This window comes from Diabrotica virgifera, chromosome 3 (assembly GCF_917563875.1).
Source record: "Diabrotica virgifera virgifera chromosome 3, PGI_DIABVI_V3a".
In the NCBI taxonomy this organism is placed as follows: Eukaryota; Metazoa; Arthropoda; class Insecta; order Coleoptera; family Chrysomelidae; genus Diabrotica; species Diabrotica virgifera.
This window is the reverse complement of record NC_065445.1, coordinates 117,013,809-117,030,629: the sequence shown is the minus strand read 5'-3', so window position 1 is coordinate 117,030,629 and position 16,821 is coordinate 117,013,809. Positions and strand designations below refer to the sequence as shown.

At 29.3% G+C, this 16,821-nt stretch overlaps 1 protein-coding gene across 3 annotated transcripts in view; it reads right to left on the bottom strand.

Moving 5' to 3' along the window:
* Positions 1-16,821, bottom strand: part of LOC114334574 (phosphoribosyl pyrophosphate synthase-associated protein 2) — a 59,059-nt gene that overhangs the window by 37,446 nt on the left and 4,792 nt on the right. Inside the window, exons 1-2 of one of the 3 annotated variants that reach the window (XM_028284640.2) lie at positions 7,966-8,061; positions 7,621-7,873 (exon numbers count right to left, since the gene is read on the bottom strand). In XM_028284640.2, the coding sequence (XP_028140441.1) occupies positions 7,621-7,817 (197 nt within the window). In that variant the 5' untranslated portion in view covers positions 7,818-7,873; positions 7,966-8,061. Of the gene's footprint in view, positions 1-7,620; positions 7,928-7,965; positions 8,062-16,821 lie in introns of those variants that run through there. The other 2 variants (XR_007697108.1, XM_050646874.1) reach the window with 2 other exon arrangements.

The window sequence follows — 16,821 nt, the reverse complement described above, 5'->3', positions numbered from 1 at the left end:
ATGAACATCAGATCGTAAAACTGCAAAATACACCTATTCAATATTTTTCAAAAATCTACCGAATGGCACCAAACACGACCCGCCACGGAGGTGGGGTGGGGGGTTACTTTAAAATATTAAATAGGAGCCCCCAATTTTTATTGCAGATTTGGATCCTTGACGTAAAAATAAGCAACTTTTATTCGCAACATTTTTTCCTATTATGGATAAATAGCGCTATAATCGGAAAAAACGATTGGTGGAAATGGAAAATTAAATTGAAAAATGGAGAGTCCCACACTTTATGGAAAACTTAACTTAATTTTTTTTGGTTGTAGCACCCACTCTTCACAATCCACTCCAGGTCACAAGAACGCTCGAGTAATTGCAAATTTAGCATACTTTTCTCCCCTACTATGAAGATTTATTGATAAAAACATGGCTAGTTGTAAAAGCACATAACTTTTTTATTTTCCAACATAAGCAAATGAATCAAAAAAGAAAATGTTAAGAAAGCATAATCCTACAATCGAGTTTTAATTTTAATATTTTAAATATGCTGGAATATTCCACAGGTTGTTCCGAACTTTAAGAAAAAAACACAGTATGCTTGTTACACCCGGTATAAAATGACATTTACCTGTCTAGCAACAATATTATTACACCGATATTCTTAAATAATAAGGCTATAACAGACTAAAAGAATAACTCAAATCGGACCACTGGTTTATGAAATACGAGACATCAAACATGTCCCATTTTTTACGTGTTCGGCTAATTTTGCCGGTGTGTGTATATTGTTTAGTCCTGTATAGATTTTTGCAAAGTTAGAGTGAAAGAAACATTTATTTCATTTTTTTTTAAATACTCTTACAAAAAAAAACCCAAAAAAGTTTAGATTTTATTTTTTATTTTACTTGTTTTTGTACATTTTTCAATAAAGTTTTCCGCGGGACTTGATATTATCTATCTACAACTACTGTAAAAATTTGAACATTCTATCATCTAAGGATCCAGAGATATGTGACATCAAAAGTTACTAGTATTCAGGAAATCGCAAAAACATAAAACACTCTAATACTAATAGGCTATAAAGATACCGGTACAAAGGTTAGTTAAGTGCAGACGTTCAAAAAACAAATAATTTTGTAACCATGGATATTTTATACTATAATGTGTTGGAAATATCGTTGGAAAGAGATTTCAATTTTCGGACTTTGACTGCCCTTAAGGTACTAGTACACTCACCAAATACATATATGCATTTTTTCAAGAATTTTTTCTCAGAACCTTTATTAAAAATGAACATAAAACTTTTTACATATTAATATCTAACTCTTAGAGAGTGCAAAAATATATCTTTTTTCATTTATGCACCTACAGTAATATTGTAGAGGGCGGCAAAGTCGAGGCCTCGAAGAACAGTAGTTCTAATGGCGGAAAGTTACTCTCAAGATACTCTGAAACAAAAAAATCGTACGGCATTTGAAAAAGAAAGGTTTTTTATGTGACAATTTGCAACCGTTAGTGAAAAATTCCGCAAAAAAAATTTACGGAAATTTGAAAAATTGTTGTGAAAAAATCGTTCATTTTTCTTCAGTTTTTCATTGTTGAAAAGTATTTATTTTTTGGTCAAATTGTGGTAAATTGTCACGTAAGAAACCTTACTTTTTCAAATGCCGTACGATTTTTTTGTTTCAGAGATCCCAATTGTGAGATTAACACTGTCCGCAATTGGAACTACTTTTGTCGAGGCCTCGACTTTGGCGCCCTCTACACTACAATATTAGTGTATGTGCATAAATGAAAAAAGATATATTTTTTTTGTACTCTCCAAGAGTTAGATGTTAATATGTAAAAAGTTTTATGTTCATTTTTAATAAAGGTTCCGAGAAAAAAATTCTTGAAAAAATGCTTATTTTTGGTCTTCTAAAGTGCACTAGTACCTTAATCTAAAAATGGATCACTAGTATAAAATGAAGCGAACAATTTTGAATGCTTGTGAAATAATACACTCTGAGTTAAAATTCGCTCAATGAGAAGCAGCTGCTGATAAACCTGTTATTGACTTTAAAAAACTGCAAGAGTGTGTGGCTAGTAACACAAGTAATTTGATAAATATTCTAATAAAAAGAATATAGGGGAGTCAATATACAATGAAAACATGCATTGTTTGAGAATAATTCAAACAAGCTTATATTTTTCTAAAACTTTTTTTGATAATTTATATACATGTTAATGTAAAAAGTTCTACTCACAGATTTTGCCGCTAATTGTTTATTAATTGTTTAACCCTAGAAAGATAGTCTGCGTAAAATTGACATATGCATTTTCAAAGTATTGCTCTCTCTTTCTAAATAGCGCGAATCCGTCACTGAGTATTTAGGACATCTAAGTTGTCCCTAGGAGCTTTCAGGAAATGCAGCTGTTGCTAAGGTAAGTGTCACCCATTTTGAAATATAATGACAAAATTATGCATGATTACCTTTTACATGACCTAAGATTTTGATTTATATAATAATTATATTATTTTTATGTAACTTTATGTTCCTATTATATATAATAGGGGAGTGCATTTAGATTTTCACTTCGGAAAAAATCAAACAAGATAAAACTTTTTGTAATTTCATTAAGAAATGTTTAATAAACAACATATCAAAAAGTTCTACTCGAGAAGTGGGTGCTTCATTTTTTATTAAACAAATGAACAGCGAAGTTAGATGTTTTTTTAAATAACTCCGAAAATATAATTTTTAGAAAAAAACTGACTTGACCATTGAAAAATTCAGAAAATTTTACAAAAAAAAACTTATATAAAGATTTTTCTAAAATTAAATCTCTAGCTTCTGTAATTTTTTATTTATAACGCTAAAGTCACCCTTCTCACACACATTGGCGCACTGTAAACTAGCGTTGGAAGAAGTGAACGGTTGAGTTTTTTTAATGTAATTCTTTAACTAATGGACCAACAAAAATTTTACAAATTGGACATGAAAGAAGATGAAATAGGCTATCTTATGGTTGTAATAAAAAGAAATAAAATATATGGACATAAGTACGGTGTGGGCGGAAAATGAGCTGGACCAACAAAAATTTTACAAATTTGACATGAAAGAAGATGAAATAGGCTATCTTATGGTTGTAATAAAAAGAAATAAAATATATGGACATAAGTACGGTGTGGGCGGAAAATGAGCCTTACATGAATTTTGTTTAAAAATGATTTAAAAATGTGTAACTAATACAATTTTACCTATAAAACTCTCAAATTTGCACAACTTAACTCTTAATCATCTTTCTAAACTATGTTTTATTCAAAAAAAATCTCAAAAATTTAATTCAAATAATATGATGTCTCAAAAAATGTAATTTTTGAAAACTTCGTAGTTTTACAGAATTCCCACCATTTTAAGACGGTATTACTCAAGTTTGAATAAATCTAATACAATGTTTTTAATATTTTTTTAAAGCTTAGGATGTAATCTTTAAAAAACAGTGAACTTTAATTTAAAATTGAAATAAACAATTTCTTTTTTAGAAAACTAAGAAAGATAACAAAAATGTAATACAAAAACCGAAAATTACCAGCTGAAAAAATGTATATACATAGTGATCAAAACTTTTTTCTGTAAAACTTACCTAAAATACATTTAATAATAAGTTTAAACAATAATAAATGTTCAGCAAAAAATTTTTTTTTAGCTCTTATACAGTGTGTCTGCGTAACTTGGAACCTATTGATAACTTCTTTAATATCAGTTTTACGAAAAAAAGTTATTCTTTATAAAAAACTCTGCATCGTATATAACATAAGATCCAACCATCAAATATCAAATTTTGTTAATTTTGTACGAGGTATGTCAAAAAATATGAAGTTCATTCAAGAGTAAAGTACCTTTATATTTCACAATATCGAAAATTCTTATAAAGAAAATTTGTTTCGAATTAAAAACTATGTTCCAATATGTAATTATATCCTTATAATCGAAAATTTGTTTTTTTTTTAAATATTCTTTCTAATACATTTTAATTTTTAATATTATTGTGAAAATTATTTGTTTATCTTTTTTTTTTAAGAATAAAATTCCATATTTGTTTGATTGGATTCTACTTGTTTTTCATTTAAATATCCGCCATTTTGGATCCGCCATTTTGAAATTTATATTTTTAATCTTTAATTCAGATTCAACAACCTGTTAAAAATAAAGACAATAAATGTTTTAGAAAAATGTCCTTTTTTATGTTTTTTTAGAAAATCCGCATTTTGGATCCGCCATTTTATAGTTTATAATGTTAATATTTAAGTTAGGTTTATCAACGCACTCAAAATAAATATATGTACAAATAAATACATTTTGTAAAGAAATTATAATTTTACAACTATTTTTTAAGTTATCCGCCATTTTGGATCTACCATTTTATAACTTAAATTATCAAAATTTGATTCAGGTTCAGCAACCTCTCAAAAATATCCACATATATGCAAACAAACACGTTTTATAAAAAAAATTCGGATTTTACAACTACTTTTTAAGGATTTTTAGGAAAAAAACCGCCATTTTGAATCCGCCATTTTGAATTTGCAAATTGTAATGTCAGATTCGGGTTCGGCATAATCAAAACTAAAATAAAAACATTTTTTATCAAACTAAAATGTTGAATTCACCCATATTCTTAACATTATTTATACAAAACAATTGTTATTGTTTAAACAATTAATAAACAATTAGCGGCGAAATTTGTGAGTAGAACTTTTTACTTTAACATATTTATAAACTAACAAAAAAAATTTTAGAAAAATATAACCTTGTTTGATTTTTTCCGAAACATTGTATCTTTTCGTTCTAATTGCACTCCCCTATAATACATGCTTATTATTTATTTTATAACACAAAATGTCATTATTATAGTAAAAAATAATGTTCCTAAATTTTGTGAATTTATAATAGAAGTATAGTTTTTGATTTTTTTGATAAATAAATATAATATAAATAAATTATTTGTATTATTTATTATTTGTATATGTGCGTAACTATACAGGGTGTAACAAAAATGCAGGTCATAATATTATATCACATGTTCTGGGACCAAAAATAGTTTGACTGAACCTAACTTACCTTAGTACAAATGTGCACATAAACAAGGTTTATTAATAATGAGTTAAATAAATGAGTTATTAAAAAAAACAGCTAATTTCGCAGTTCATTTGTTTAATAAAAAATGAAGCACCCACATATCCCTTTCAGGCCTGAATTTTTTTTTGAGTGAAAATGAAGTTCCCTTTTGAAGTTACAAAATAAAAATTGATTTTTTTAAATTTATTGAAAACTATTAGAGATTTTTGATTGAAAATGAACATGTGGCATTCATATGGCAGAAATATCTCTAAAAAAAAATAAAAGTAAAATTTGTGCACCCCATAAAAATTTTATGGTGATTGCGTTCCCTTAAACCTCCCAAAATATTTGTGTATGTTCCAATTAAATTATTATTGTGGTCCCATTAGTTAAACAAAATGTTTTTAAAACTTTTTTGTCTCCTTTAAAGCTACTTTACTCTTGAGTGAAATTCAAACTTTTTGACATACCTCGTATAATATTCAAAAAATTTGATATTTGATGGTTAAATCTTAGGTTTTGGACCATGCAGAACTTTTTATAAAGAATAATTTTTTTTTGTAAAATTAATAATAAAGTTTTTCGTATGGATACAACTTTAGGCTGGTTTCACAAAGTAAAGTTAACTTGTAGTTAAGAGATAACCAGAGGTTACCCCAAAATATGCGTTTCAGTTTCATAATTGTTACCCTTCTGGGTATACCCATAAGGTAACCCACTTCAACCTCTGCTTAAAAATCCTGTCAGTTAACCACAACTTCGCCATTGAGCTGAAACTAAAACGCATATTTTGGGGTAACCTCTTAACCACAAGTCAACTTTACTTTGTGAAACCGGCCGTAACAGGGATAAGGTTTTTTTTTGTAAAATTTTCTGAATTTTTCAATAGTCAAGGCAGTTTTTTTCTAAGATTTATATTTTCTGAGTTATTTAAAAAAAAACAACTAATTTCGCAGTTCATTTGTTTAATAAAAAATGAAGCACCCACTTATGGAGTAGAACTTTTTGATATGTTGTTTATTAAACATTTCTTAATCAAATTACAAAAAGTTCTATCTTGTTTGATCTTTTCCGAAGTCAAAATCTATATTGACTCCCCTAATAGTAAATAATCTCCAATTTGAGGGTTGCATTTTCAGGAGTTTCTATGTGTAACACAGAAATCATATCATATAACATATCAATTAGGTATTATCATATTATAACATATCAATTATTTCTATATGTTCTAATTTAACTATTTTTGTATGTTCTATTTCAGTACTTTATATATGATTGTAAAAAAAGATTTTAACGTTTAATAAAGAAATAAAAAAAAACATCAAAAATATTGCAAAGGGAGCCACGAAATGCAGCAGGAAGTATATCCGGTTTTGTCACTCCTAATAAGAGGCAAACAATATCTTCAAAAATAAAATTAGAAACAGCTGAACAATTTCTGTTATGCAGACAAATGATAAATTTTCAAATAACTGAAAAACAATTGCGCACTGTAAATAAAATACATAAGAGATCTGTTGAAGAATCTCAGGTTTGGTTGAAAAAAAAAAAGAAAATAATCAATAACTTTTTGAGAGAAAAGCATGATATAAGACACCTAAAATTACAGTATTTAAGATAGATTAAATGATTTAGAAACTAAAAAAGATTTAATTGTTTACTGATAAAACATATTTACTTTCAAGCCATAGTCATAGTAACAGTTGGACTGATAGAACAAACAGTGGGCTTCAAAAACCTGTCTCAAGGGCCAAAATTTAATCAATTTGGGGCTATGATGGGTAGCACTAAAAAATTATGTTGGAACACGAAATGTAGATTTCACTTTTAATTCTATTCAGATATTGTTGGATGAGCTCTTTGAGAAATATTTTCTATAGAAGAAAATCTCTACGGAGAAGAAGAAATATTTCATTTCAAAGGAGCCATTATTTGATGCTGTCATAGAATATTGTATTATTAATTTAGGTGAAGATTCTGATAGCAAAGATATATTCTCAGACTCAGACACAGGCGACACTGATGAGGATTTGATTTTGCTTTTTTAAATTATTTCTATACCTAGTACCTATAAAGAATTTATAATAACTGAACATTGTTAACACCTTGGCTGCGTTTAGGCATATTTATAAATTTGATTTTGCTTTTTTAAATTATTTCTATAGTACCTATATAGAATTTATAATAACTAAACATTGTTAACACCTTGGCTGCGTTTAGGCATATAAACTTATGTTGAGTGCGATTAGAGGCATATATGTCCCATAGTGAACCTTTGCCACAGTGCGTTACGGCACAGTCGACTAGCCAACGATTAGTGTAATATGAGGTCTATTTGTCTCGTAACGCAGCCAAGGTGTTAATTCTGCAACCCTTTTCAGGTTTGCCCACAGATCACAACATCTATTCCTATATCAGTCAAAGTGATACTATTAACAAATATGCTTAATTAATACTTTTGTTAGTAGAAAATTTAAGTGCAGATAATTCATACCTTATATTAAAATGAAACCTAAGTACTCACTTTGCTCCTGTTTGAATTATATAAACATCTTTTCCTCTAATAGAATCATTTATTTGGACCATTGACTCACGATTAGATTTATGATAGACAGCACATCCGCTAGATTTTACCCCTAGTCGTTTATGGATTAAATTAGCCAATTCTGGATGAGAATTACCAGAGAGAAGAACAATATCAGAAGTTTTCGGTGCGTCCATGTTCGCAAAAAATAAAGATTGATATAATTCCAAGTAAAAGTTTCGTCGTATAAATCCTACAAATGATATGTTATTCAATTCTAAAGGTTATTTGTTTCTACACATTCAATTTAACATTTAAAAATATATTTTTAATTTTAATACATACTTCCAACTTCGTCACATTGAATTTAATTTTTGACTTGTGACTGACAGACAATTTTATTAAGTTTTTGACATTTGACATTAGAAAATTGGAGTGTGTTCAGATTTAAAATAGTCCATATTGTGAGATCGTTTCCGTATGAAAAAATTTTTGATTTGGTTTTTTTGCGGAATCCTGTTCAAACATGTCCCCTTCTAAACATCGAGAGGGTGCCGGGCTAAATTTTTGCACAGAAATAGTTTTTTAAGCATATTCAAAAGATCGCCTTTTTGCTCCGGAAAATATATTTTTAAGTTTTTTGAGTCATTTTAAACAAAAATGGTATCTTATGGTAGGGGAGCCCAAGCGGGGATTTTTGCAGTTACTCGAGAGCGTCAAATTATCATATGGGGAGAAACCTGGTGCCCTGCAGAGGCACCTCTACCATATATTGGCTCTTAACACAGGGAAGTTCGTTAAGGGGAGCACGAAAAAAATCTATCCTTAAAAATACTCGAAATTGTCAGATTAAGAAAAGGTAAGTTAAGGACATGCAAAACAGTGCATATTTCAAAAATCTAACGATTTGAGCGGGGCGTTAAGGAAATGGGTGAGTTAAAAAGTTTCACAAAAAAATGAATAATTCGCGAAATGAACGTTAGATCGAAAAAATAAAAAATACATGTTCAATATTTTTCAAAAATCTATCGAATGATACCAAACATGACCCTCACGGAGAGGGGTAGAGGGTAAATTTAAAATTTTATATACAAATCACGCGATATTTCGCAAAATAAACATTAGATCGAAAAACTGTAAAATACACTTAATCAATATTTTTGAAAAATCTATCGAATGGTATCAAACACGACCCCCCACGGAGGTGAGTTGGGGGGTTACTTTATAATCTTAAATAGAAGCTCCAAATTTTTATTCCAAATTTGGATTCTTTACGTAAAAATAAGCAACTTTTATTCGAAACATTTTTTCAAATTATGGATAGATGGAGCTATAATCGGAAAAACGATTGTTGGAAATGGAAAATTAAATTAAAAATGGAAAGTCCCCACTAAAATGGAAAACTTTACTTAACTTTTTTTGGTTTTAGGACCTATTCTTCACAAAGCGCTCGAGTGACTGCACATTTAGCATACTTCGCTCCCCTACTATTACCAATTTTCTAGAAATTTGATAGTTTTCAAGTATAAGCTGTTTAAAATCGGCAAAATGCTAAAATACCCATTTTCAAGACTAAAAGCTCATGCGTAAATTATTATTTCTGAGGTTGCCAAGTGCAGAGTTGAAATTTAAACATTCATTTGAGGAGCAACTGAGCAAAAAAGCAATGAATCTAGTTTTAGACATTTTTTAAGTAAATAGTACAAAGTACTTGGTTTAATTCAATCTACTGTGAACTATTCATTTTAGTCAATTTTCTTTAAATCCAATATACTCCATCTAATTTACTTACCGTTGCACGTCATTCGCGTCATAGCCCGTGACGTCACATGATACCAACACGAAATATTTAGGCGGTAGGTGTGTTCTTTTTTAGAATCACTTTGCCGAGTACACTGACGGCAGAAATAATACGCGTAGAAATAATATTTAAAGATGTCTATTAATGTCAACTTAAAGAAATTTATTTCATTTAATTTGTATAAATGGATTATAAAGCGTTTTTATGAAGCATATTTGTTCGGAATACACTGTAACTATAATCGAACGCAGGTGATATTTTGGCATAAATTGGTACCATTTATTTGACAGTTGCGGTGATGACACTTCATATTTGTTTATATTCTTTACTATAAGTATTTGTTTCATTAAATTTACTGTTTTTATTATGTACTTTAACGTAAGATTATAACTTAATCCTTCTTTTCTATTTCTAAAGTTTTTATTTATTTACATTGAATATTAATTTGTTTTGCTGTATAATCCACTTCCGCAAAAATTGTGTGATGTAATTGATTTAAAATGAATTCAAGAATTTTTTGTAATTGGCCAACAATGTCAACTTAGATCTCTAACGTAGATAATGACGTGCAACGGTAAGTAAATTAGATGGACTGTATGTATATATTTCTATATTATGAATTATTCAAAACTAAACAAAAGTGCATTAACGCCCGGTTTCATAATCAACTTAAAGTGAACATTAACTAAAGTTCACATTGTAATGTGTATTACAATTCCATGGATAAAGGTACCAACTTAAAATTTAAAGTCCACTTTAACTTTATTAAATCGAGCGTAAATCCCATTTTGAGACCAAGCAAACTGAAGTAAATCCATCATGTTCAACCAAACTGCAAAAAATTCTTAAAAAATATTTATTGGGAAGAAGACCTTAAATGGTATAAGGACATTCTAGAAAACCAAGAAGATGATATTCATAATGAAGGTGATGAAATTGAAAAGGAATGCGATTGTCTAAAAAATAAAATAATAATATAATAGTTTACATATTTGACAAGTTTTTGTAATATTGTTTTCGTAAACTGGTGTTTTATTTTCGACATTTAGGTATTTACGTATTTGGTAAAAAGACATAAATCCAACCAATTGTTCAGAAAAACGAAATAAATCCATTCATATGAAGAAAAATGCTATAAAATCTACACATTGTTTAAGCAAACTGAGATAAATCCAACAAAATGAAAGCTTTGAAAATTGAAAACTCCGAAATTGATCACAAAACTACAACTTACTGTCAAAAATAATGTTATTAATAACTTTCTATAGTCAATAAAATATTTACTTTTAAGTAGGTTTAATTCAATTAGTTTTTTATTTATTTATTTATTTACGGGTTTCCCCAATTTCATAAAAAATATACATATATAAACAATAAGTAGAAGTAGTAGTAGTAAAGTCCAATAAAACAGTAAAAAAACAAAAAATAAAATTAAATGAATTAAATGAAATGTGACAGCATAAAACTGTAGTAAGTACATTACAATAAAACTAAATTTAACATGCACACCATCCACGTTATGCAGTGACAATACATAATAATAATACAATACAGGGTGTAACAAAAATACAGGTCATAAATTAAATCACATATTGTGGGTCCAAAAATAATTCGATTAAACCCAATTTACCTTAGTACAAATATGCACACAAAAAAAGTTACAGCCCTTTGAAGTTACAAAATTAAAATCGATTTTTTTCGATATATCGAAAACTATTAGAGATTTTTTAATGAAAATAGACATATTTCATTCTTATGACAGGAACATCTTAAAAACAAATTAAAGTAAAATTTGTGCACCCCATAAAAATTTTATGGGGGATTTGTTCCCTTAAACCCCCCAAACTTTTATGTACGTCCCACTTCAATTATTATTGTGGTACGGTTAGTTAAACACAATGTTTTTAAAACTTTTTTACCTCTTAATATTTTTTCGATTAACCAGTTTTAATCGAGATGCGGCTTCTTTTTTAATATGTTTACTTAAAAGTTGTATGGGGGTTTTGTGCCTTTAAACCCCCCAAATGTTTGTGTACGTTCCAATCAAACTATTATTGCGATACCATTAGTTAAACACAGTGTTTTTAAAACTTTTTTGCCTCTTAGTATTTTTCCGATCAGGCACCTTTTAGCGAGATCTGGCTTCTTTTTTAATATGGTTCAAAATATATCTCAAACTGTAATTTATAAATCAATTTTCATTATTATTACTAGGTCTCTATAACCATACTTAACAGTATACAAATATGTGGTGGATTTGACAAATATTCAAAATATCTCGATAAAAACTAGCTTTTAGAAAAAGTACTAAGAGGCAAAAAAGTTTTAAAAATATTGTGTTTAACTAATGGTGCTACAATGATAATTTAATTGGAACGTACACAAAAGTTTGGGGGGTTTGAGGGAACCAAACCCCCATAAAATTTTTATGGGGTGAACAAATTTCACTATAATTTTTTTCTAGGATGTTCCTGCCATAAGAATGTCACATGTCCATTTCCATTAAAAACTCTCTAATAGTTTTCGATATATCGGAAAAAATCAATTTTCATTTTGTAACTTCAAAGGGCTGTAACTTTTTTTGTGTGCATATTTGTACTAAGGTAAGTAAAGGCCGCGTCTCACCATCAAATAATTTGATCAAACTGGTTTGAGCAAACTGAAAGTGACAGTTAGTGACGTCACATCCTGAGTGTTCATTGTGGATAATAATGAAAAATTTTAATTTTAAATAAAGTAAAACAAGTTAGACAACTCAATACAAAAAATTTGATCAAACTAGACTGATAATGAGAGCACAGATTTTTAGAATTTCAAAAAAACTGCAATTGTGACGTCACTTTGACGTACTTCCGGAGTTTGCTCAAACTGTTTGATCAAATTATTTGATGGTGGGACGCGGTCTTTAGGTTCAATCGAACTATTTTTGGTCCCAGAATATGTGATTTAATTTATGACCTGTATTTTTGTTACACCCTGTATAAATCGACATTAATCAACTAACTACAGACAATAAAAAATTAATAAATTACATAATACAAAAGCATTGTCCATGGCAAAAATTAACAAATCTACTGAAAATATAATATTAAACATTAAACATAAGTGCTGACCGGAAAAATTGATTTTAGTCGGTTTAATACTCTACTGGAAGAAGAGAATAAATCGATGTCCAAATCATTCAGGCGACTCAAAGTTCTATCTATTGGTGAGTTAAGACCATAGTTTGTTGAATGATGAGGTACATGGAACAAGTTATTATTTCTCAGATCATGGTTTGGAATATTAAAGTTTATTAATTTTAATAAATCAGGGCAATTGATTTCACTATTTAATAGTTTATAAATAAAAGCTACATCATTTATAATTCTACGGTCTTTTAAGAAGTGCAAAATTAAGATCACTACGGATGATGGTATAGTTGTTTTTTTAGTTCAATAACATTATATCCCAATCTGTACGCTGCAAATCTTAAAAACTTATTTTGAACTCTCTCGAGACAAACAACATGAACATTATAAAATGGTGACCAGACAATAGAGGAGAATTCTAATATAGATATAACCAATGATGAGTAAACAGCCTTTATTGTATTAAGGGAAATATCAGCACAACTGCGAAGTATATAATAACCCAATACTTTTGAAGCCTTTGCTGTCACATAGTTCATGTGATCCACAAACGTTAAGTTTTAATCGAATATTACTCCTAAATCCTTTACTGCTTTAACATAAGAGAGCGCTTTACTGTCGATGACATATTATGATGATTGATATTTTTTTGCAACTTTGTGGAAGCTAATGAAATTACATTTATTAACGTTTAAAAAGAGTCTGTTTTTGTTACACCACTCAACTAAATTATTGAGATCGTTTTGAAGGAGACTACAATCTTCATGATCTTTGATAGATCTGTACATCTTTAAATCATCAGCAAATAGCAAATACTTAGAGTGATTAAAACATTCACCTATGTCGTTAATAAATAGATTGAACAGAAGGGGCGAGCAATGAGCACCTTGTGGAACTCCAGATTTTATTTGTATTGCATATGACATAAATGAACCCAGTTTGACTTTTTGTGTGCGACCTATTAAATAGCTAGCAAACCACTTTAAAAGCTGATCGCTGAAACCATATGCCTTAAGTTTATGTAACAGTAAGTAGTGGTCAATCCCAGTGGCGGCTCGTGACCTCAGTATGCGGGTAGGCGACACATATACTTCGGGTAGGCGACAAAAAATATTATACAATTTGTAATACATTTTGAGCCGTCTTGCAATACTAAATGTAATCTATGAGCGCAACAATGTGTAAAAATTGCTTTTGGAGCATCTACTTTAATTTTTGATTGTAATCCGTTTAAAGAGCCAGCCATTACACTTGCACCATCGTAACATTGAGCAATTAATTTATTTTTGTAATCGTATGGCTCAAGCACGTTTGAAATTAAACTATATAGAGCGTCTGCAGATCTATCCTCGCTAATATAAAAAATCCCTAAAAATCTTTCTGTTACCTGACCAACTTCGTTAACAAAACGGATTGTTAAAGTACACTGTGATTTTTCGGTTATATCAGTAGTATCGTCCGCTAGTATAGAAAAAAATTGACTTTCATTAATTTCTGTTAAAATTTAATTTTTTACGTAATCGGCAAGACAATCTATTAAATCATTTTGTATTGTTTTTGACAAACCCGTGAACACCCCTTCTATTTTTTAACATGATCCTGGATTTCCTGATCGCGTTTAACTACTTAATTAAAAATTTCTTTAAAATTACCCATGTTTGAAGAATTATGGCTCTCATCACGACCGCGAAATGCAAGTTCTTGTTTTGCTAACCGAATTGTAACATCAATTTCTTCAACTTCTTCAATTTTTTTCAACTTCTTGATTATATATCTTATTAGATAGAGAAATATGTCCAGTTTGTCCAGCTAAAGCACTGTCAATAGTTTGTTTATTTTTTTCTAACCGTTTTAAACCTAAGCAATTGTTTAAATGTTCTTTTGAAGATTCATGTTTTTTTACACTAGCTGATAAATTTTTCAAATCTGAATATCCCTGACTCACCCAAATATTTTGCTTCAAATTTGAGAGCAACAGACAAGGCCAACAAAAAAGTGAATTTTTAAAATAACTTCCGCTTGGCCATTTATGATTTTCATACCATATTGTTTTAAACGATCTCGAAAATGGTCGATTGTCTTATCTGTTGATAAAATTGTTAAATTTGGTAAAGGCCGGCCCATTGAAATAATTTCTGATCTGTCTTGATTTTGGCGCCTTGAAAAAGGTGTCTCGATCAAACTGCATATTACATCGTTTAAAATATTCATATTCGATGACTAAAGTTTTTCCACCAATAAAACTAACACACCTACGTTTCAACAACGTCAAATATTACTTATTTTATTTATGTATCAAATAATAATTTACTCTTCGAATAAATTGATAAGTTAACAATAATTAACCTCGCTTTAAATTTTTAATTATCTATATAATCTAATAACACAATTCGTCAGTTTAACTTTAAATTATTCAAATTGTATTGAAACACAATAAAAATATAATGGACGACTGACAAATAACTATTCACAGATTTATTTGTCGTTAGTGAATTATTACTAAATTAATATAAAATTAAAATGCCCTTCAATAGACCGATCTCAAATTTGCCTGTTTATTATTCAGTTTTCATAAACAAATTTAAATTGTCCTACCTAGTTTTATTGAATACTTAACCTACTAATAACAGCCAAAATCAAAACAATTATTTAAAACAGTTTCACAAGACACAAGAGAAGCAACTGATAAAATTTTGTAGGTCCGGCCACAGAATTATTAACTATACAGAAGCGAATCTGACTGCCATTTCTATTGATTTTGTTGTGACCGAAATATTTGACCTTGAGCACCAGTTACAGAATAGAACTTGATGTTCTAAGGAATAGACCATTCCAAATGATGTAATATTGTTGACAAATAGTTATTAATTAAATATGAAATATAAAATTTAACCAGAAAAATAAATAAAATATAAAATAAAACATATATAAATATAAAATTTAACTATAAACAACTGTCACTGTCAGTCGCAAAAGTGAGGTTGCACCAGTTACGTGACGAATGAGCATGAAATTTATGTTACCGTTTTTTACAGGAGTTTCGCTTCTGTATAGTTAATAATTCTGTGGTCCGGCTATAAGACTCTGTGCCTATCTGCTCTTTCAAAATCGTGGACTACGGTCATGCTACGGTCGCTATGCAGACCTGCAGCACACCTTTACTTCGCGTAAACAGAGAGAGATCGCACGTCAATTCGGTGTTGGCGTCGTTCTATTTCAGGCTACGTTTTCAAGTGCCTGACCAAGGAAGAATATAGAATCTTATGCAGTACTACTAATACTACAAGGAGCGTATAATAATTATAACTACGGAGAAAATTTTTTGGATATTTTTAAAAATAATTTGGATAATTTTTGCTATTTTATTGTAGGTATTGTGTCAAAATTTATAAATTACAATTTTGAAATAAGTAATTTATATTAATAATTTATATTATTGTACTACATTTGAAGAGGGTAGGCGGCGCCTACCTTGCCTACCCCGACGGGCCGCCCCTGGTCAATCCTATCAAAGGCTTTTGAAAAGTCTGTGTATACACAATCTACCTGACATTTTCTTTCCAGATCTCTGATAATAGATGTTTCATAAGATAGTAAGTTTGTAGTTGTGGATTTCTTGTGCATAAAGCCATGTTGATAATTATTTATTAATTGTTGACAACTAAAACTAATATGGTTATAAATCAACTTATCAAGTACCTAGTTTAGAAATGCTCAATTGTTTAGATATACCTCTGTAATTTTCTATATTTCCGCTTTCGCCAGATTTAAAAATTGGAATTAAATGGTTAGTTTTTCATTTATCAGGAAGAATGCCTAATTTCAATGATAAGTTATATAGAACAAACAATGGTTGAGTTAGACTGTAAGTCTGTAAGCACAGTTTTTCAAGAAAAATCGGAAAGTCCATCCGGTCCAGCTGTTACATTATTAGAAAGTTTTGACAAACCGTCATAAATAACTTCCACTGTCAAAGAATCACACTTTATAGATGAATAATTATTAAATGTGTCATGGTAACTTACATCCAGGGAAGAAACATAAACTTCAGAGAAGTAAACAGCAAAAAGTTCACTTATCTTATCACCATTCACAGCTTTTTTATCAGCTATATACATATTATTAGGAACATCATATAGATTATTTTTTCGGCTAAAAAATTTCCAAAATGACCTGGGATCGGTATTAAAATTATTTTCAAGGTCTTTTTTGTAATTCACAAAACATTCTTTAGATAAAATATTACATTGACTACGTAACCTTGAAAAC